Below are 21,099 nucleotides of genomic sequence, written 5' to 3' on the forward strand. Positions count from 1 at the left end.
TTTATTTATCAAACTTTGCAAATAAAATTGGGAAATTTTTTTGTTGCCTCATCTAAAAAAGTAAAAAGGATTTTTATATTTATGCACCAAAAATGAAAGAAACGTACATTTTTTTAATCAGAAAACGAACAAATTAACAATGATTCGGATTTTGATGCTTTTTGGGGTTCGGCTTGGCTGCCGACAGTGAGAGCGAGCCGTTCGAGTTGCCGTCAAAACACAACTAGGAACTTGACGGCAAGGTTTGGAATTGGTGGTCTTTGGTTGGACCCCGTGGACTTTTGGCCCTCAAGTAAACGTTTTATATATGTATGTTAACTCTTCCTCTTTTTTTTTGAGAGACATGGACCCCATTTAATGGTTAAAAAATAAAATGATATGTACGATATATTAATATCATTATTCTATGTATCATATTCGTAAGCAATTGGATTTCACAACTTCCTTTTCTTTTATTTTATTTTTGGGATCAATTTCTTTTATTATTTTATGTATCATATAATGCTTCTTGTATTTAATATCTTCTCATGTTACCCTTATATTGATAATTCTGGTGTCGAAAAATATGCACTGGGACTGTAAAATTTGAGTCACTAATCACAAACTTAAGAAATTTATCTTTTATTCTTGATGGTGGGAAGGGAATTTGGATTTTTTAAGGTACATTATTATGTGTTAAAGAAGAGTGGTTGATTGAAGATTTGAGTGAACAAATTCCATGAATGTCAAGGGAACAGGGATGATGTGATGATAAGTACAGGGAAATACCCTTCCTAAGCAGAGGATCAAGAAAGAGACTATAGAAACAAATTATAGTTTTGCTGTGATTAAGATCTAATCCTAGCATCTGATCTGATGTAATAATGCAGGTTGATCATTCTTTACAACCCTTCGACATCACAGCAGCAGAGGATTTGGAGCTTTTTCAGGGTGTTTGTTGTTGAATGGCATTGCACGAGATGAGATGAGCAACCTATGTTAGGTCTTGCTAATAATAATATAACCTTCGTTTCCTTGCCCTTGTAAACCTAAACTTGGTCCTCAAGCTTTGAATTGTTTGATCAAGTAGCAAGCAATTGGTTAATCTAGCTTATCACTTAGCAAAGACATAAGAAAAGACAATTAAAAAAAGAAACGAAAAGAATTATTTGGAAAAGGATTAAAGAAGTGAAATGGTACTAGTAGTAATGAAGATAGAGAATTCCAGAACAAGTAAATAGAACACAAGAAAGAAAGAAAGGAAGGAGCTTATCCTGATGGGTCAAAACTGAATCCAGGGTCATTCATGTAAATTGTAATGTAAAGGTGGGGAGGACTGGGACTGGGAGCGTAAGTCTGGGCGGGGGGGAAACAGCAGCTTGAGACGGAAAGCATCAACCCCGTTCAGGTAGTACCGGAAAAGCCTTTTTGCCCTGATAAATCCAAGGCGCCCATACAACGCCAGTGCTCCTTTATTTGTCACTTCTGCTTCTAGTGTTACCTGAATCACATTCATTCATTCGTTCGTTCGTTAAATTCCTAGCGGAAAACCCTAAGCCCCAATTTCTCAAGAACAGATTATGAAATTAATTACACACAAAAAAAGAAAAGAACAGGCAGACCACGACGTACCTCTTCACAGCCTGATTCCATCATGACTTGAATAGATCTGGTAACTAGTTGGGTAGCAATGCCTTTTCCTCTGTAGGGCTTGATGACAACGAGCATGGCGATGTAGCCTCTGTATGTGTTGCGATGCTCCCCCATCTTGCACACCACCGTCCCCACGCATTTGCCTCTGTGGAATGCCAGAAAACACAGCTGCGGCCACAGATACACGAAGTACCTGTACGTGAAGATGGAGTATGGTTCGCTCAGTTCTTGGTCCACCAGCCCCATTATCAGCGGCAGATGATCTTCTCCTTCGTAGCTCACATACTCTATCTCCGATGCCGATAAATTTACTTTCCCACCACCTCCGATGATGATGTCGCTTTCTTCTTCGTTCCCCCTATTTCCTTCCACTTCCATTCTCTCTCTCTCTGTTACTCTTTTTTCTGTGATGCTTTGCATTTTGTTTGCTCAAAAGTCCTCGACGACGGAGTGACAATCAGGGATTTGAATTGAGCCCAAACCTCTATCTCTCACGCTTTGCTTTTAGGATGACTCGGCCCAATCCAAGTCTTCAAAGTAATTATTAAATCAGAAATATACTTGAGCCCAAAAACAAAACAAAACAAAAAAACGGAGTAAATGTGATGATGACGTGCCAAAATCAGGGCCACCTGCCAAATAAATCGACCACACGGTCATTTCATTTCCCCCATTTTCCTACAATCCCATCGCCTGGGAAATTTTGGTTTGCCTATTTTATCCCTATCCCTCTCTCTCTGTATCTCTCTCCACAGTAGTCGCTGCATTTGTTGGGCTAACCCAAACACGACCATTTCGCAGCGCAAGGCTAGTAAACCTTAACCCAGAATCAGAATATTAATAATAATAAAATTAATAAGAAAAAGAAGAAGAAGATGTTGAGGGTTGCGGCGAGGAGGCTCTGTTCTGTGTCTGCGTCGCCATGGAGGCCCAATCAGGCCGCCACCGCATCCTCCTCTGTCCTGTCTCGGAATCTCATCGACGGCCGTGACTCCTCCGATGACCTCAGATCCATCTATTTCACCACTGACTTCTATCTTCCTTCCAGAGGTTAGGGTTTCCCTCATTCCTCTTCCCTATTTCTTGGCAAATGCTTATTTAGGGTTTCCCCCATAATATCTATCTAGGAATTCATCAAAATTTTATCACTTCCTTTTGGGCTTTTCGATAGTCTGGCTTCCGAGAATGTGCAATTGTGTTTTGAGCTTGATATTGTGCTTGCGTTTGTGTTTGTATCATATGTGCAATCTTTCTGAGCTGAACAATAAATATGTTAGTTTATGTTTAGCTCCCATGGATTCTGAATATAATTTGCTACCTATAATGGATTGATTCGTTAGAGTTTAGGTTGCCTTATTTTGATGTTGGTTGTTTGTCAAACTTGTGTTTAATAAGAGAATGAACTTTGAAATTATGTAGAGTATCTTCTAGCTTTCTTTCTGGAAGAGGTGCATGCCTTCACAAATAATAATGTATATTGGTCTTTTGATCTTGAAGTTGCAAGTTACGTATTGGAAAAGAGAATAAAAAATAAAAGAACAGGAAGACCAAGAAAAAAGGTCATGAAGCATCAAGTTCCAGTCTGAATGTTAGTGGCTATTTGAAGTCTTTAATAGCTGTTCTAAAATTTACTTCTTTAAGTAATGATTTAAGTCTATTTTAAACCATACATATAATACATGGCTTTCTATGTCATATTGCTCTTGTTCTGAATGAATTGGTTGCTTCAGGTTTTGCTTCTGATTCATTGACCCCATCAAAGGACAACAACTTAGTTCCAGATGTTCCTCCAACTGTGGCAGCTGTTAAGAATCCTACTTCAAAGATAGTTTATGATGATTACAACCATGAGCGTTACCCTCCAGGTGACCCCAGCAAGCGGGCATTTGCCTACTTTGTCCTCACAGGTGGTAGGTTTGTCTATGCTTCTCTGATTCGTCTGCTTGTCCTCAAGTTTGTGCTAAGCATGTCAGCCAGTAAGGATGTTCTTGCCATGGCCTCGCTCGAGGTTGATCTCTCCAGCATAGAACCAGGTGCAACTGTGACTGTGAAGTGGCGTGGAAAGCCAGTCTTCATCAGGCGCCGAACTGACGATGATATCAAGCTGGCAAATAGTGTAGATGTTAATTCTCTTCGTGATCCCCAGCAAGATGCTGAGAGGGTGAAAAACCCAGAATGGCTTATTGTTGTTGGGGTCTGCACACATCTGGGTTGCATTCCCTTGCCAAATGCTGGTGACTTTGGTGGATGGTTTTGCCCATGCCATGGTTCCCACTATGATGTTTCTGGAAGGATCCGCAAGGGACCAGCACCATACAACTTGGAGGTACCCACATATACCTTCTTGGATGAGAACAAGTTATTGATTGGTTAAAAAACCTCGGGGTTGTTCTCTAGCGAACCGGTTGTTTCTGGGATAAGGTTTTTTTTTCTCGTAATTTAATCAGATAATGTCGAAGATTTGTTACAGACATTTTTGTTTTTGCCCTCTTCCCCCTTTGGGATGTCTGGAAATATTATGTAACTGGGATATTTAACTCTTGCTGGGTGTTGCTATGGATTCTCAATAAGTTGCCTTGGCCTTTGCTGAGCATGAACTGTATCGAAAGTTTGAAACTTTGCCAAGCTGAGGATGTTTTTATTTATTTATTTGGTTATTTATGAATCGAGGAAACTTTATTTAGTTATATGTTGAGGCTTATTATTGTTACCAAATTGCATTACGGCGCTCTCTGTCTCGTTCATTTATAGCATTAGGGGTTGGGGATCTGATCTGAGGATATTGATAGAGATGTTTGTACCATAATTTTGGCGACTCCTAAAAGCCTGTAGGGATAGAGGGGTTTCAATTTTTCCCTCACTATGTGCATGACAGAATTTGTAATCCAACTGAATAAATATAGTAGTATAGTAGTAGCTCACAGCTATATAATTGGTTAAATTTTATGATTGTGTATACATCTCAAAATCTTTAAATTAGGATCCAAGCCAATAGAAGAAGAGCCTCATTTCCTTTCTAGTAGTAGTCTTCCTCTCTGAGCCCGAGCCTGAGCCACGCGGTTATTATCTCTCGAATATGCCCTTAACATACACCATGCCTTTCTCACTGAGTTGAAGCTCCTTTCTCATTTGCTCTACTTGCTGGTCATCCCCTTGAACGATGATCTCTGACTGTGCACTGTCGTCATCTATGACCATCATTTTGACCTTGATCTGCTCCTTTCTGGATGCCCGTTTCCAGTAATATGCTCCCCTGTTTTCATTTTTAAAAGGGAACGTTAGATGCGAGAGATTTGACACAGAATTCCTTAGCCAAAACCAAAACCAAAAGCATTGTATGAAGAAAAAAAGCGAGAGACGAGGAAGAGTGGGTGGGTGACTGCTGCTGCTGCACTTACGCCAAGGGACTTAAGGTGGTGATCCAAAACCAATTATTGCCGACATCTGGAACAGTTATTGTAAGGACAAGAGCTACGCTTGCCAGGCTGACGCAGGTGCAGAAAGTAAGCAATGCAGCTTGGCCTCGACTTGGAACCATCATGCCTTCAAACCTTCATTCAAGATCAACAGAAAAATTGAGCATATCAATAGATGTACGAAAATCGCACCCACAGATGTCATGTTAGTACACAACTCCTCCTTAATTAGCAAGCAAACAACAACAAATTTAACCATCTATCTATCTTAGTTGCAGGCAGGCAGGCAGCCTCCTCCAGTTCCAAACACAGCTGGCGTTCAGAATCATCTTCATGCGACTCAGGATTGGAACTAAAATGCAATGAGTATGTTCTGTTGTTCTGTATCAACTCATCAGGACAGGAGGAGGAGACTATATATAATTAATTACTGATATCATTATTCAATATTCCATAGATAAGATAAGATAGCCATAGATAGTGATCTTAGTAATAGTATTAGTATGTATGAGAGTTGAGAGAGAAATAATTAAGGAGGAGGAGGATAAGGTGGGAGGCTTACGTGATGGTCTCTCCTCTATCAGTGACCACAAAATTGTTGCGAGTGAAGAATGACAAAATTTCACCTGCGACCTGACTCGGTGCCTTCTTCTCTTCACCTATAAATGTCTTCTGCACAACCTGAAACGCATATTTCAGGCTCAGCATCAGCCCAAGTCCATGATGGTTTGGTTTGGTTTAAGTGGAAAAATTGATGGTTCAGGCACATATATAATATAATATAATAATTGATGTAAAAACTGAAATTGCAGCGGAAATGGCGTACCTTGGATTTAACAGAACGTTTGATGAGGGACCAAAGGCCTGGAACAGAGAGGACGAAGAGACCCAAGGAAGTGTAGTAACTGGCCAAGGAATAACCCACGCTGTCTGCAGCAACCACAAACAATGATGATGATGAAGATGATGGTGGTTCCTGCAGTAAGACTAGTAGGGAGGAAGTAACAAGAGACTCGCAGTCGTGGAGGGAGGAGCTCAAGGCACCAACAACCTGCAGCTGTCTCTTCTTGTTGGCTCTTGTTCTTGAGGAAACTTGACTCAGCAGCCGCCATGGCTGCTTCTGCTTCTGGGCTACATCTCTCGTGGCTTTGACCTGGAGTGTTTTCAGAGGACGAGATGATGGATAACTGTGAGGATTTGGGTTTAGCTGTGGGTGTGGAGGGGACGATAACACCTTAGCTGCCATTGGTCGCTCCACACACACACAGAGACAGAGATAGAGATAAAATACTGGAATTGATTGAGTTTACTGTTTACTAGCTAAGGCCCGAGGAGGCCATGGGCCTTGAGGTCCAACTCCAACAAGTCCAAATTCAAAATTTCAATCACATGTGAATGTGATAGACTGATGGCTACCCAACCAATTGGATAATTGGCTTTGAAGAACGACAGCATTGCGTTGTTGTCTTGTACCCATCTCAGACAAGACAATACAATACAATCAAAGCAAATTATATGCTCCGGCGTGGCGTTGGGCCTACTGGCAAATCACCAACATAAATCGTTGAGGCAAGTTACTGGTACTAAATACTAAATAAAATCCTCGTTTTGTGGAAACATGACGCCCAAACTACTAAACTAGTGTTTAAAACACCAAACAAACAGGTAAATCTGGATTAGGTTAGTCGATCTAAGGTAGTAAGTTCTTTCTATTTTATATAAATTCGAATTCCGTTTTTTGTAGATTAGATTTATTTAGAATAGTTTAAACAATCGTTTATATGCCACAATTGAAAATAAAATAGTTTTGCATATCTCAGAACATCCGTAATAGACTCTTTAAACCACCTCATTAGACAAATTTTATAGAGGAATTCGAAAAATACAACTTCAACCATGCTCCCTATCCACCTTTTAAAATAGAGAGACCTTATGAACTTTTAAGAGCATCTACAATCATGCTCTCTGTTTTTTTAGTTAAAATTTAGTTTAAAACACACAAAAGCTATTTTATGAGTTCTCTATAAGATTTGAACTTCAATCATACTCTCTAGTTTAGGGAGTCATAAATGCTATAATTTTTTTTAATTCAATGTAAATGGTCAATCTCGATAATAATAATAATAAATCATATAAAAAATAGGCAATATTAATTAAAGGTTTGGGGAGTCCATTGTGAATGCTCAAAATTTGAGGAGAAAAAAAGAACTCCTCCTAGTGAATACCTATAATTTAATCATGCGTTGTTTTATGCATATTTTAAACTTTTAATTCATGTTATTTATTTATTTTTTATTATATTTTTATAGAGATTGACCAATTATATTAAATTAAAAAATAATTATAGTATTTATTACTCCCTATATTAGAGAGTATGGTTGAAGTTCAAATTTTATATAGAGCTTCTAAAATAGCTTTTGTGTGTTTTTAGCTAAATATTAACTAAAAATGAGAGAACATAATTGTAGATTTTCTCATTCAATGATAGTCTTCTCTTTATTTTTTCAATTCAAAATTCAAAAAGTTAGCAAAATGTACATGTGGCTCATTCTCATTGAATGAGTGAGTAATGGTAGTATAAGCGTATGCCACTGTTGAGGCTCAAAAAATCCAAGGCTAGGCCCAAATATATTACAGGCCTAATGTGATACCTTACCAAGAAAAAACCCGATTTGGGCACGTGAAAGTTGATGCGCTTGCACACATGCCACGCCAAGCAAACAAGCAACACGCCACGCTACAAGCTTAAGTGGGCCCAAGCCACGCGAATGCCTGGGGCTTGTTGAGCGGGTTGTGGTATAGATGGTTATGAGCATTCACGAGGCTATTGATGGGCAAAGAACTGGAAGTTTTGGGGCTTGGAAGTACCAAAACTCGAGCCCATTTCTTGAGCCCAAACATATGGGTAAGTCTGAGAGATAAGGAGTGGCCCAATAGCTTAGGAAAATATCCAATGGCTTGTAAACACTTGGAAAAATCCCACATCAGCCAAAATATCTAGCACCTTGATCAAATAAGATGTTTCCAGCAACTTGAGCAAACTCATAAGTCGCTGGAAACAAAACAGTCCAGCACCTTATAAAATATCCAACGTCATGCATCTCTTTAAAACCATATCACAGCCAAACCACCAAAACCAAGCAAACCCATGTGCTGATCACCTTTTTGACCAAGCACCCTTACCCATTCTTTCCTCTTCAAGCTTTGGTGAGAAAACAAGAAGCAAAAGTGGGTAGCTCTTCACCCACATGGAGAAGTCCAGCTGCCTAAGGACCTTGGAACCCCAAAAAGTTGTGTGCCTATGGGTTCAAGCTAGGGAAATTTCACCAAACAAGATAAATTGAAGAAAGTGAGGAAAAGGGGGAGGGAGACTTGACAAAATTAAGGTTTCCAACGCCTATAAAGGGAGCCACTTCCTACCCAGCAAAAACAACTCAACTTGGTTGCTGCAAACCTCCCAGCAACCATGAGAATTCATCGAAGGCAAGCATCCCCTCTAGAACCCTTCAATTTCATGCCTAGTTCTTCCATCTTCCTCTTTTCTCTATCTCAAAACCCACATCCAGAAAGAGTAAGCATCATCTCTCATCTCTGGAACCCTTCGATTTCAAGCTTTGTTCTTCCATTGCTTCTCATTTTCTCTTCTGTCAAATCGCCCAGAGCTTGAAGCTTTGTCAAGCTGCTAGAAATATGCTCAAACCACCTACTTTTCCTTTCTCTCTCTCTCTTTCTCCCTCAGCAAATCCTCGCGAAATCATTACTTCAAGCATTTGTTCCTCATAGGAAACCCAAGCCTTCTCTTTCTCATGCTAAACTCGTAAGTGCTCAGCTCCCATGTCATAAACTTCTCATGCTAAGTCACAAATTTATCTGTAAGCGACTGTTGATTTCATTGGTGAAGAAGACCAAAGTGTTTCCTAAGGCTCAGCTACCTTTTGAAACACTCTTGGGGCCTGATCCTTGAACTCATACACAGGCGATTTCACCGGTTTCTCTTTTCGCAGCCCAAGCCCATTCGTCAGTTCTTTGGAATAAAAAAACCCTACAGCCACTAACTTTGACCCTAATTTATTAAGAGCATCTTCAACATTAGTAGCAAATAAAACTTTTGATGTTTGTTGACTTACATGACAATTTGAAAAGCCTTATTTGCTACTTGAATAATATTTGCTTCAACAAACTTGTCATTTCAATTAGGCCCTGTTTGGTTCATGGGAAATGAGACTTGGGAATGGGAAATCAATTACTTTCCCATGTTTGGTAAGTCTAGGTATGGGAAATCATTGTCTGGCTCATGGGAAAGTAGTGGGAAAGTGAAGTCATCCTCTCAACTTAGGTTTTGTTTTCCCTCCTCATGAGAAAGTTTGGGAAAATGAGCTAACATTACATACATATTTTTTATGACCATTTTATCCCTATTAAAAATTTAGAATTACAATATATCATTAAATGCATTATTTTTTTATTTGATTTAATATGCATATAATTGAAAATTTATATAAACTTTGTTTTTCATTCCTACTCAAAACAAACATGGGAAAGGAAATAAAGTGATATTTCCTGGTTACTTTCCCAACATTACTAACGTGAGAAAGGAATCCATTCCCCTTCCTGAGGGAATGACAATGACATGGGAAATGATTTCCCTCAAATTCATTCCATGAACCAAACGGGGCCTTAATGTAATACCATTAAAAAGAATGAAAAATATCAAGAAAAAAAAGATGAAAAATCTCTATGTATTTATTATATGAAAAGAAAAAATGCACGTTTTAAACATTTTTTAGGTAGGTTTTGTTTTTCCAAAGTAAAATTAAATGTTTGAAGAGCCAAAGTCAACTTACAAGTCCCGAAGAGAGAGAAAGATGTTGTAACTTTGATGACTGAAGTTGAAGAGGCTATTGAATAAAGTTTTTTTGATGTGGGCATTCAATAGCCTATTCAATAGCTTTGGAGATGCTCTAAGTGTATGCCACCAACTTTTACCCTTGTTGTATTAAATTGTTGTATTAGTTAATCTATGATTTTTTTTTCTTAAGATAATATTTCACAGTGTGATGCCTCAGTCTTTATATATACTAGCCTCATGCATGTGCTAATTGATTTTGTCTTCTTCTTATCTTTTGCATGTACATTTCATTTTAGAAAAATTAGCCCCTCCACACGGGGCTTCCGCGCCTGCGACATGCCTTTTTAATTTAATTTAATTTATTTTAAAATTAAAAAAGATAATTGGTAGTTATGCTCCATAAAAATAAGATCCATTATTTGATTTTTTCTTTTAATTTTAATTTTTTTAATATGAAATTTTTTGAATTTACCATGTTATCCTCATTTAATTAATAATTTGAATTCTTAATGTTTGCATTAACCAAGGGCATTTTTTAGTATTTTGAATGTTTTACCATTCTATGTATATAGATTACTTTTGACAGTTTTTTTTAAATTGTATTATTATATAAATATTATTTAATTAGTGTAATATATAGACATAAAAAAAAGGAAGAATATGGATGTAGTGGGAGAGGGATGTGGGTGTAATTGGCAGTAAATATTTTTCCTAGATTACTTAAATGTAATTTGTTTTATTAAATTATTATTTTTAATACTATTTCCTCATTGTATTAAATTGTGGTGTTCTAATATTTTTGTTAAGTATTAACATTTTCAGGGTTTTTGATATGAGATAAATATGAGTTTCTACTACACCCCTTAATCCTAACTCTCTTACATAGAAAGTGTGCCCTAAATATGATTTGAGATAGTTGAAGAAAAAGTGGAGGTGTATTTGTAGGAAATATTTTTGCTCACCACTTTTATCAAATGAATATCCTCATTATAATTCTCAACATTTGATACGTGTCCATAAGCATATAACTATAATTAATTATTTACTTTATATTTGTGGAACCATTGTTATGTTTTTAGATACGTGTCAAATGTTGAGAATATGGATGATGATGGTACACCTTAGGTTAAAGTGAGCAAAAATACTATTATAGGGTTGATTTGGTAATCTCATTTCCTTTCCTTTTTCCGAGAGAGGTTGATTTCGTATTTTTCTTTTACCAAAAACCAATTTACAAGTAGGAATGTGTCCAAAAATTTACATTACGAAATAAAAATATATCTAAAACCGGAAATGGCTGTCTGGTTTTTACTAGCATACCCTTCCACCCTCGGAAAGGCCAAAACCAAATCTGAGGAGCGCTCAAGCCTCAAAAAGTGAAAGCGAGTGAGGGAGGAAGAGGGAGGAAAGGAAATGGAGAGAGAGATGAAGAGGCGAGCGCGGGAATAAGGGCCCGTCCGTACTCCTTCAATACCAGCACTCAACAGTCCACAGTGACGCAAGAGAGAACCACAAATACACCCACCCACCCACCCACACACATCCACACACACTCTTTTCTCTCTCTCTGCTCCCAAGCCAGGCCTCCCAACATTTTTTGTATATTTTATTTGTTTGTGTCTTGCAGTTTCTGAAAAACCCTAAAACCACCAGACATTTGCAAGGGTGGAAAATGGTTGTCCAATCGTTGGTTCAGAGCTCCATAGATGCTCAAGCAGACGCAGACGCTGAGATTTCATCGCCTCCGCCGAGGAGGGCCAGTTCTCGGCTTCAGGGGAAACCGAGACCCCAAAAGGAACTCCTGGTCCGTCGCAGAGTGCAACTACTTGATGAACACGAAGATGGAGACAGAGAAGGAGGTGGCCTTAGCAAAAGAGCCAATGTTTATGGTAGAAGAAGGTCCCATGCAGAAAATGAGGCCCAGGAGGCTAGTTCTAACGGCGCTTTAGAAGGTGGAACCGGCAAACCCTCTGATCCTTTGGTCGAGAAGAGTGACCACGTTAAGGTCAAAGAGACCCTGAGGTTGTTCAACAAACACTATCTATATTTCGTACAGGTTTGTCCTCTTGAGGCTTGAGCTCAGCTATCACCCTATTTTCATGTTCAAATGTGAAATGTCCAATGTCTAATGTTTGTTTATTGTTATTCATAGGAAGAGGAGAAGAGGTGCAGAAAAGTGGAAGCTGATAATAAAGCCTCCGCATCTTCAAAGAAAGCCTCAAAATCTTCAAAGAAAGCCTCGAAATCTTCAAAAAATTCTAAGGTCAGTTTCTGTTTAATACTCTGTGCTTAACATTCCTGTGGTCTTGAGATTAATCAAATCGGTCCTTAATATGTTTCCCTAATGAATAAATTTCTGCAGAAAGAGGCTTCCTCGCCAGACGCAAAGGTGGGAAAAGCAAAACGACCTGATTTGAAGGCATTAACTAAGGCAAGTAAACATCTTGCCTCTCATGAAGCTTGGCATGCATTGCCTTGTGTTGTTTTCCCCACTTTATCATATTTATATATGATATTTCCTTTGTGTTTTCGTAATGTCATATTTTGAATTCAGACGAATTTTTATGCCATATTTAGCCTTTCCAAAGATAAATATGTGTATCTTAAGGTGATTTAAAGCTACAAATGCAGTTCAAATTACATCTGTTTTGTAAGGAGATGCTGAAGTACTGTTCTTAGGTATTCAAAAGTATATCAATGCTGGTGTCAGTGGTTGTGATACGACTATTTTCTATTGGTTTGCAAACTGCTATCCATATGATTTTTTTTTTTTTTTTTTGGGTACTAAGATCCAATGATGTTCCTGCTCAGTTGGAAAGTAATAAGAGGTTGTACGAGGGCAAGGAGGAGGAGGTGGATTTACTTCGGGATATAATTAAGTTTTTAGCTTCTCTTGGGCATCTTTGTGTAAACATTTTAGAGAGTTTCCTTTTAGTGATTCTTATTGATTGGAGGAAAGCTTTGATTTGAATGTAATGTGTTTTTAGCCTAACCTGGTTTTGGTGGACATCTTGTTCGGCTATCCTGCTTGTACCTTTTCTTTATTAATAAAGTTTGTGTTAACAATTTAAAAATTGATGTTCCTGATGGGAATGTGTTGATTAGTATTTGTGGATACAAGGTCTGATGTAATCTGCTCCTGTTTGTATCTGGCTTCAAACTAAAAATGTCTAGCAGATGTTGGAGAACAAAGAAATTTTGCGTGGCACTAAAAGAATTGGAAGCATTCCAGGTTTGTGGCTCTCACTTGGTTAATTTTGACCATATGCCATGTGCTTTTGTTGGGTTTTGTAGACTGAAATACATTTTGGTATTATTTTGATATGTTTATGAGATGATAACTTTGATTAAGAAATATATACGTTTGATTATTGTTTTCAAAGCTTTTAATTTGCGGGTGCTGAAATTTCCCTGGATGGCAGGTATTGATGTTGGGCATCAGTTCTATTCTCGGGCTGAAATGGTTGCTGTTGGTTTCCACAGCCATTGGCTGAATGGGATAGATTATATGGGGCAATCCTACAGTAAAGGGGTAATGCATCCTTTTTCTCTTCGGACTCAGACACTTAATAATGAAAACTGCAGTTTTCTTTATTATAACTCAGATACTTATTTCTTTATTCGTGTTTTGTTGTTAGCGGGGTGGGGGGGAGTTGTCCTTAATGTGATTGGTGGTCCAATATACTAAATAGTCCGAAGGGATTGATGTTAGTCCTTTTTTTTTTCTCTCTTTTATGATGTTCTAGTCTAATTGAAGAAATCAAAAGGCAACTTCAGGTTTCCCCTTGTTAATAATGCAGGAGTACAGTAACTATACATTCCCACTTGCAGTGGCCATTGTCATATCAGGCATGTATGAGGATGATTTGGATAATGCTGAGGATGTTGTGTATACTGGTCAAGGTGGCCATAATTTAACAGGTGATAAGCGTCAAATTCAAGACCAAGTTCTGGAACGTGGTAATTTGGCGCTCAAGGTGTGTAGTCAAAGTCTTCTAGTTTCTACTTTAATCTTTGTTTGCTAGTTGGATTGGCATGTTTACTTGCATGGAATGAGCATTGGAATTATTCCAGTTATTGACTTCCATGTGTTTACTGTCACATAGGTATTAGAATTGCTTCAATTCTTGATTTCCCATGCGTTTACCAACACTAAGGAATAAAAATACTGTCAGATCAGAGATGATCCAGTGATGTGGACTGTCCCTTTTTCAGCCAACTTTGAATTAGCAATTTGATTATCTTCATTATCATAGAACCGTTGACAAAGATGACCTTGTTTAACATCCTTATTGAAGGTCCTTATTAGAGAAGGACTCGTATATGCATATGCATAGTTTTTGTTCACTGGGGGCTCTTGTTTTTGCCTGATAAAAAACTTTGCAATGCATCCACAGATGAATAATATCTTAATTCAAAATTGATTTATTTTGCAAAAGTCTAGCCTTGAGCTTCCTCCCCTCCCCTCCTAAGAAATCAGCTTAAGAAATTAAGAGTCAAGAAAGGAAGGATGGGTACACTTGCATATACGAGACACTTAGTTTTAAATGATCTTTGGTCACATTTGTACTTCCTATTTTAAACTGGTTTTGCCATATATTAGTTTTCTTATCTCCTGTATAGGTCTCAATGAATGACCACAAACACATGTTTATAGGTGTGGGTGTCGAAGTGTTATCTAAGAATTTCATATATTCTCACAAATTGCAGAATTGTGTGGAGCAATGTGTACTTGTTAGAGTAGTTCGTGGCCATGAATGTAAAAGTAGTTACTGTGGCAAACTTTACACTTATGATGGCTTGTACAAGGTAAAATCATCTGAAGCATGTTCTTTGAGATTTACTTCCTATGATGTCAACAAACTATTGCTTTCACTTTGAATATCTTAGTTACTGGATGTTTATTGGTATTCTGCTGGATTTATTCACTTTAATAATTGAGCTGGTAGATTTATCTGTTCGTTTTTATTATCATTTTACAGGTTGTTCAGTATTGGGCAGAGAAGGGTATTTCTGGATTTACTGTGTTTAAGTATCGTCTTAGACGGGCTGATGGACAGCCAGCGTTGACCACAAACCAGGTTACATATAGAAAATCATTCCAGGCCATATTTGTGATGATTTTTAGTTGAATCTTATGTAGAAAATCTTGTGTTAGTGTTCCAGTTTGTCATATTAGTTATAGAAGGAGGAACTAGTTTGTTTCATCATATAGTCTATTTTTTTTCATATGCTGCCATTTATAGGTTTATTATAGTGGATTAGTGTATTTTCTGGAAATATATCTCTTTTGAAAACTCATGATGCAGAAGAGATTATTAGAGCTAACCAAGTCTTATTTCTTATATATCTTTCTCTGGGTATTGCAATATATGTTAGTTCCTCTTTTCAGATCCTAAATCACATCTCATTTTCATTTTGGCATACCTTTGCATGCTTAACTAGTGAGCGACTGTTTATGGGAGATTCTTTTTTCTTTCTTTAATATGATTCTTAACTCCTGTGACAGGTTCAATTTATTAATGGGCGTGTACCGCAGTCTCTTTCAGAAATACGCGGGTATATGAAGAAAAAACAATTAAAATGTTAATGACTTTTAAACTGAATTGCAAATTGAAAGTGTAATTACATTCTATTGTTTTATTGGCTAAGGTTGGTGTGCGAGGACATTAGTGGGGGTCAAGAGGATGTTCCCATTCCGGCTACCAATTTGGTTGACGATCCACCTGTTGCACCCACAGGCAAGTTGTTGACGCTCGATATCATCATTAGTGTTATTACTTTTGGGATCAAAGAGTAAATATGGGCAATTACTATCAAATTTTAGAATGTTTGCGATGCCTTGGACATACAATGCGCATTGGAATTTTTTTTAATTCCCTCAGAGTCATCATTGACTGGTCAATCACAGTTTTTTTTTTCTGTGTATTTTTGTTTGTTATTTTTTTACAATCTCATTAATCATCTCATTTCTATTACATACACGACCGTGTCTTCTTACTATCTGTGGCGGTTGAAGTTTTTCATAGATTTTTGGTCTCCTTCAATTTGTTCAAGCAGTCACATGAATGATTTTATGTATGATTAAGTTCTATATTATGGTGAGTACAATAATCTGGTCTTAAATTCTTAAAATTTTAGGTTTCATGTATTGTAAGTCTATGCAAATTGCGCAAAATGTGAAGCTTCCCACAGATGCCACTGGATGCAATTGCAAAGGAACTTGCATGGATCCCAAGACTTGTGCATGCACCATGCTTAATGGCTCTGACTTTCCATATGTGCAGCGTGATGGTGGCAGGTGAGCCATGCATCAAACATGCTGCTGTTTCTACATGAAATTTTGATATTAAACGCCTATAATAATTTTGGCCGATTTTATTAGTTTATCTTCTTACTTGATGGTACTCTTGTTTTTGTTGTATCTTCCAGATTAATTGAAGCCAAGGATGTAGTGTTTGAATGTGGCCCCAAATGCGGTTGTGGACCTGCTTGTGTCAATCGTACTTCTCAGAGAGGGCTGAAATATCGATTTGAGGTGATGCTGTCCATGTTACTTTTTTTTTGGTCATTTGGAAACAGAGACACTTGATTACAGATTTGTGTCAAAGTGGTACATGTTTAAAATATGAAGGTTCTGAATGATGGGTGTCAACAGGTTTTCCGTACGCCAATGAAAGGGTGGGCTGTTAGATCATGGGATTTTATACCTTCTGGGGCTCCGGTCTGCGAGTACATTGGAATACTTAGGAGGACGGAAGATGTAGATAATGCCTCGGAGAATTATTACATTTTTGACATTGATTGCTTGCAAACGATGAAGGGTCTTGATGGAAGAGAGGTATTGTCACTGAAGCTGTATTCATCTTTGCAATGTGATATGCCTTGTCATTGCCAGTTTGGAGTCTCTCTGTAGCTATTTATGTTCCATAAAAGATCATGTCATTATTTTGATAACTTTTAAATCTGATGCATGTAAACTGAATCACCTACTTGACTTTTGCATGTAAGAATCATTTGTCTCTTAAGATAAATTCTTGTTCTATTATATACAAAGAGATGTTGTTGGTGGTTTTCATTTTTTATTTTGTTTTTATATTTGATAGAACACTTGAAAGTGAAAAGTAGCCGAACAATGAGAGACCATTTCTTAGTTAGGAACTTAGGACTATTTCGAGACTGAACACTGCACACATCTGGTTTTCTATACCACTTCGTCACCTGAATGTCCATGTGGATCTCTCAGAGGAAGCAGATGTTTGTGTAACATCTGATCAATACACTCTCACTCTGTCATTTCATATGATATGTTTCGTCATTTGTCATTATGAGTATCTTTATTGCGCTCAGTGGCACTCCAGAGCAGTTCGTCTCATTTATCTTTTTGACAGAGGCGATCACAAGCTGTATGCTTACCAGCAGTTAATTCACTGGAGAGACCTGATGATCAGAGCGTGCCAGATTTCTGCATTGATGCAGGTTCCACCGGAAATATTGCCAGATTTATAAATCACAGTTGTGAGCCTAATCTGTTTGTCCAGTGTGTGTTGAGTTCACACCATGACATAAAACTAGCTCGAATAATGCTGTTTGCAGCAGACAATATACCTCCTTTGCAGGTCTCTTTCTCTCTCTCTCTCTGATTGTCAATTTCATCATCAATCAATCTAGTGTGCGACAATATTCCATGATAAAAAGGCTGGTAATTTTTTTTTTTGAAGTAAATAAGCGGAGTGCTTATAAACTTAATAGTGAACAATGTTCAATGTCTTAAAGATTTGAATTCCATGTGAAAGTCACTCTGATGAAGTGGATGTTCGTTGTCTGTATCAGAACCGCCATCGACTGATTGCTGCTTTTAGGGAATTATTCATGATATGATTTTGCTATCTGCTCCACGGGCTTAAATTTCTGCTTCTTGTTGGACTTTACTGGAGGGCCAGTACTTGGATATTAATCTAAATTTTGGAGTAGCTGACATTTTGTTTGTTTGTTTGTTTTGATTTATGATAGGAGCTCACATATGACTATGGCTACGCCCTTGATAGTGTCTTGGGTCCAGATGGGAAAGTAAAACAGATGTTCTGCCATTGTGGAGCCACAGGTTGCAGGAAACGCTTATTCTAGGTGATAAACACTCCAAATGAACCGCTCTTTTTTTTTTTTTTTTTTTTGCAACTACCTGTTATATGTTTGTTGTATCTATTTGTAATTCCATCAACTGATCTAACCTCTATCCTTCTCTGGGAGGTTACGCTTCAAATGCACAGAATAGGCACAGTTCAAACAAAGACTGATTTTGTAACTCAGATGTGAAGAGAGAAAATTATATGGCAATATTTTGATAAAAAAACAAGAAACCTTGCACATTCTCTCTCTCTCTCTCTCTCTCTCTCTCTCTCTCATATATATATATATATATTACAATTGCTGAACTCAGAAATGAACAGACATGCGACCCCCCCAAAAAAAATTGGCTTGGCTTAAGCAATCGCAGGCTAACCATTTTGTTTATAGCCCATAAAAAGGTCTTGCTACTACCGCCCTCGCCTCAAATTGGTTTTTCATGGAACTCGATAACAAAAAAACTGAATTGCTCTTTTAAGCACAAAAAAGTCCCTAGACTGGCACTGCAGCAACATGCGCAGGAACAGCCATCATTGCACGTAGCTGCCCTCCGGCAACACAGCACCGTTTGTCTTTTAAACCTGTAATACTAATAGATCAGAACAATAATTCTTAAGGGTCAGTCCCTTTTTGAAAGCTGTTTTTGTTAACCTTGTCTTGAGGGTATCGTTAGGCGTGTCTGAAGTTTTGGACTAGTTGAACCTAATATGACCATGAATGAAGTACAATTGAATTACGGTGTTTTTCCTTCCCGTTCGCTTTCATCTGGCCGATAAAGCAAGAATGTGTACAAAGAAAGTTGGTAATGTTAATGATTATTACTTAACTCAAACTTGAAATGCTTGTTAACTTGAATAAATCAGTTGTCAAGAACGATTTATTCACTCATCTTTTCATCACTTCAGGAGAGGGAACAAGCAAGCATCACTAACACTAAAACAATAACTCAACTAAGAGTAACCATTCAATCGTTAAATGTTAAAAGCAATCATTACAAACTGACTGTCAAATAACAGCTTTGTTACATTAGCAAAGACATGAATACACAGAGGCACAATGGCGTTGTATCTCATTTAAATTTCACATGTCCACCAGTAAAGAAGCAATTCACTCAACTAACTCCGACCTGGTTTTTGTACGGTATTGACGTCCAGTTCTCTGTAAACTGGTTCTACCATCAGTTGCTGTCTCTGGTTCATCTTCCTCCATTGCACAAACATCTTCGTTGTCCTCAGTTGCAATGGCTAGTGGCGTGCTTCTGCAAGGCGCAAATTCCTGACGAGCACTTCCTAGTCTCCTTAACTCCCCATCATTTTCCTGCATTATAGCATCAGTTGATTTTTTCCTTGGTATAAATGTGACTGGTTTTGACAGATCAACAAAAGCATCCTCTGCCTGTGGTTCCATAGAATTTGACTTCCTCAACAGATTAAGGAAGTCCATATAGGCTTGCTTGTTTGATTCCTCATCCCCATCACTTGACGAATCAAACGAATAATGTGTATATCTTGAAGGATTCCGTAGATAATCTGGAACTCCAGATGGATGATCTTCATTTGAATGAGTTTGCACAAGAATATCTTTGGCTCCCTCACCTTCATCATGACAATTACTTTTGCAGTCGGGATCAAACCGGACGCGTTTTTGTGATTTAGATGGGTCTAACTGATTATCCGTCTTCCTCTTCAGAATCGATTTTAGGTTGGTAGCATCTTCAGATGTGATGATTTCAGCAGCTATAGCATATGGTGTGTTGTTCCCGGAAACCCTCAGGGAGACAATTTTTTGAGCTGCGTCGGCATCCTCTTGGAGCCTAATTTGAGCAGCTGCCTCTGCATCTTGTTGGAGCCTAATCTTAGCCGCCAGGTGATTGGCACGTGGGTCTCGAGTAAAATCCTTAAAGGAAGTAGGAACCTCCTCTTGAGAATCTATGTCTATCCCATAGTCGTTTACATCTCTCATATACAAGCGATCTCCAACATTTTCCTTGCCAACAGCAACTTTGTCATATCCATCTTCCTCTTCCTGCATACAGAATACAAATAAAGGTTACAGCTAGTCTGGCCCGACTCCCTAACCTGAAGCAAGTCAAAGAAAATCTATCTGATCATATGAAGATAATCATAGATCCCATAACATTACAAAGTAACCTATGCCCATTGCCCACACAGCCCACGATTTCACAAAGTAATTTATTCAGCTCTGCATTGGTCACTTCATTATAATTTTATGTACCTATCTTGGCTGGTTAGTGTTATCAAGAATAAGGATCAATCATCACTACAATATTGTTTTTGGACTTGTTCATAAATGAAATTCGAATTGCATTTTGTATTCTATACAGTCTCATGACATAAGAATCAATACAATCAAGACTCCAGAAAAAAGATCGAATCTTAATTTAAAGAGAGCAGCAAAGAAAGATGGATGGATAGAAAGATACCTCGTAGTCGAGAGTACAGTCCAAGCCGATAGAGGATTTAATTTCCCACTCCTCGTCGTTATAGTCGTCTGGCTTATGCTTATTAGCCGACTCACTGGGCTGTTGCTCCTCGTCTTCCTCTTCCTCTTCCACATCCTCGCCCAGGTCTAGAAGGTCCTTCTCCAGCTCGTTACTGAAATCACCCTTTGAGTTTAAGTTGTAGGGTTGGGGTTCGAGTTCGGGTTCGGGGCTGTCCTTGTCTCTGTTCCATTCCCTCTTCTCGATTTCCTCGTCTGTTAGGGACCATAGCGAGCTCAGAGACGAAGATGGACCGCTCGATGGTGTACCGGCCAGGGAGCCGAAGACTTTGCCTACTCGGACTCTGAAAGTGTCTTCCATGATTGGATTTTGAATTCTGAATTCTGAATTCTGGATTTTGGACTAGGGTTTTAATTTAAGGGAAAATCTTTATCGTTGGATTGCACCGACCTACATTATAACGGCACATCCAAGTCTAGTGGGCCTATGCAACTTTAGTAGGGCTACTAAGTTGGACTGGACTGCTCTCAATTGTCCATGGGCCAGGAATGGGCCAAGAAATGAGATTCAGTGAAAAAACTTATCCGTTAGAATAAAAATAAATCAAAACATCA

General features: G+C 38.2%; 5 protein-coding genes across 6 annotated transcripts; 2 read left to right on the forward strand and 3 right to left on the reverse strand.

The window, feature by feature from the left end:
- Window positions 1–1,159: 1,159 nt before the first annotated feature.
- On the reverse strand, window positions 1,160–2,072 carry ATMAK3 (Acyl-CoA N-acyltransferases (NAT) superfamily protein). The gene is made up of 2 exons (XM_008233012.3): window positions 1,612–2,072; window positions 1,160–1,480 (listed from the first exon to the last, which is right to left on the reverse strand). The coding sequence occupies exons 1-2, from the start codon at window positions 2,050–2,052 to the stop codon at window positions 1,280–1,282; spliced, it is 642 nt and encodes a 213-aa protein (XP_008231234.2). The 5' UTR covers window positions 2,053–2,072; the 3' UTR covers window positions 1,160–1,279.
- Window positions 2,073–2,337: 265 nt separating this feature from the next.
- On the forward strand, window positions 2,338–4,319 carry LOC103330432 (cytochrome b-c1 complex subunit Rieske-4, mitochondrial-like). The gene is made up of 2 exons (XM_008233013.2): window positions 2,338–2,682; window positions 3,363–4,319. Exons 1-2 carry the CDS (start codon window positions 2,508–2,510, stop codon window positions 4,004–4,006), a joined length of 819 nt encoding a protein of 272 aa, XP_008231235.1. The 5' UTR covers window positions 2,338–2,507; the 3' UTR covers window positions 4,007–4,319.
- A 190-nt stretch (window positions 4,320–4,509) lies between these two features.
- Window positions 4,510–6,324, reverse strand: CCB1 (cofactor assembly of complex C). Its single transcript, XM_008233014.2, has 4 exons — window positions 5,875–6,324; window positions 5,611–5,729; window positions 5,031–5,183; window positions 4,510–4,885 (listed from the first exon to the last, which is right to left on the reverse strand). The coding sequence occupies exons 1-4, from the start codon at window positions 6,292–6,294 to the stop codon at window positions 4,696–4,698; spliced, it is 882 nt and encodes a 293-aa protein (XP_008231236.2). The 5' UTR covers window positions 6,295–6,324; the 3' UTR covers window positions 4,510–4,695.
- A 4,937-nt stretch (window positions 6,325–11,261) lies between these two features.
- Window positions 11,262–18,257, forward strand: SUVH4 (histone-lysine N-methyltransferase, H3 lysine-9 specific SUVH4-like protein). Of its 2 annotated transcripts, XM_008233015.3 has the most exons (15): window positions 11,262–11,953; window positions 12,050–12,160; window positions 12,260–12,328; window positions 13,075–13,129; window positions 13,320–13,429; window positions 13,698–13,874; window positions 14,608–14,706; window positions 14,880–14,978; window positions 15,407–15,456; window positions 15,550–15,638; window positions 16,039–16,198; window positions 16,330–16,435; window positions 16,556–16,738; window positions 17,289–17,516; window positions 17,911–18,257. In XM_008233015.3, exons 1-15 carry the CDS (start codon window positions 11,570–11,572, stop codon window positions 18,022–18,024), a joined length of 2,034 nt encoding a protein of 677 aa, XP_008231237.1. In that variant the 5' UTR covers window positions 11,262–11,569; the 3' UTR covers window positions 18,025–18,257. The 2 variants fall into 2 exon arrangements, with proteins under 2 accessions (XP_008231237.1, XP_088905683.1); XM_089049557.1 differs by lacking the exon at window positions 14,608–14,706 and having other exon boundaries at window positions 11,284–11,953.
- A 695-nt stretch (window positions 18,258–18,952) lies between these two features.
- Window positions 18,953–20,884, reverse strand: LOC103330435 (midasin-like protein). Its single transcript, XM_008233017.2, has 2 exons — window positions 20,468–20,884; window positions 18,953–20,049 (listed from the first exon to the last, which is right to left on the reverse strand). Exons 1-2 carry the CDS (start codon window positions 20,843–20,845, stop codon window positions 19,132–19,134), a joined length of 1,296 nt encoding a protein of 431 aa, XP_008231239.2. The 5' UTR covers window positions 20,846–20,884; the 3' UTR covers window positions 18,953–19,131.
- Window positions 20,885–21,099: the final 215 nt, after the last annotated feature.

Source organism: Prunus mume, linkage group LG4 (genome assembly GCF_029339155.1).
Source record: "Prunus mume cultivar Tortuosa linkage group LG4, ASM2933915v1, whole genome shotgun sequence".
NCBI classification, from domain to species: domain Eukaryota; kingdom Viridiplantae; phylum Streptophyta; class Magnoliopsida; order Rosales; family Rosaceae; genus Prunus; species Prunus mume.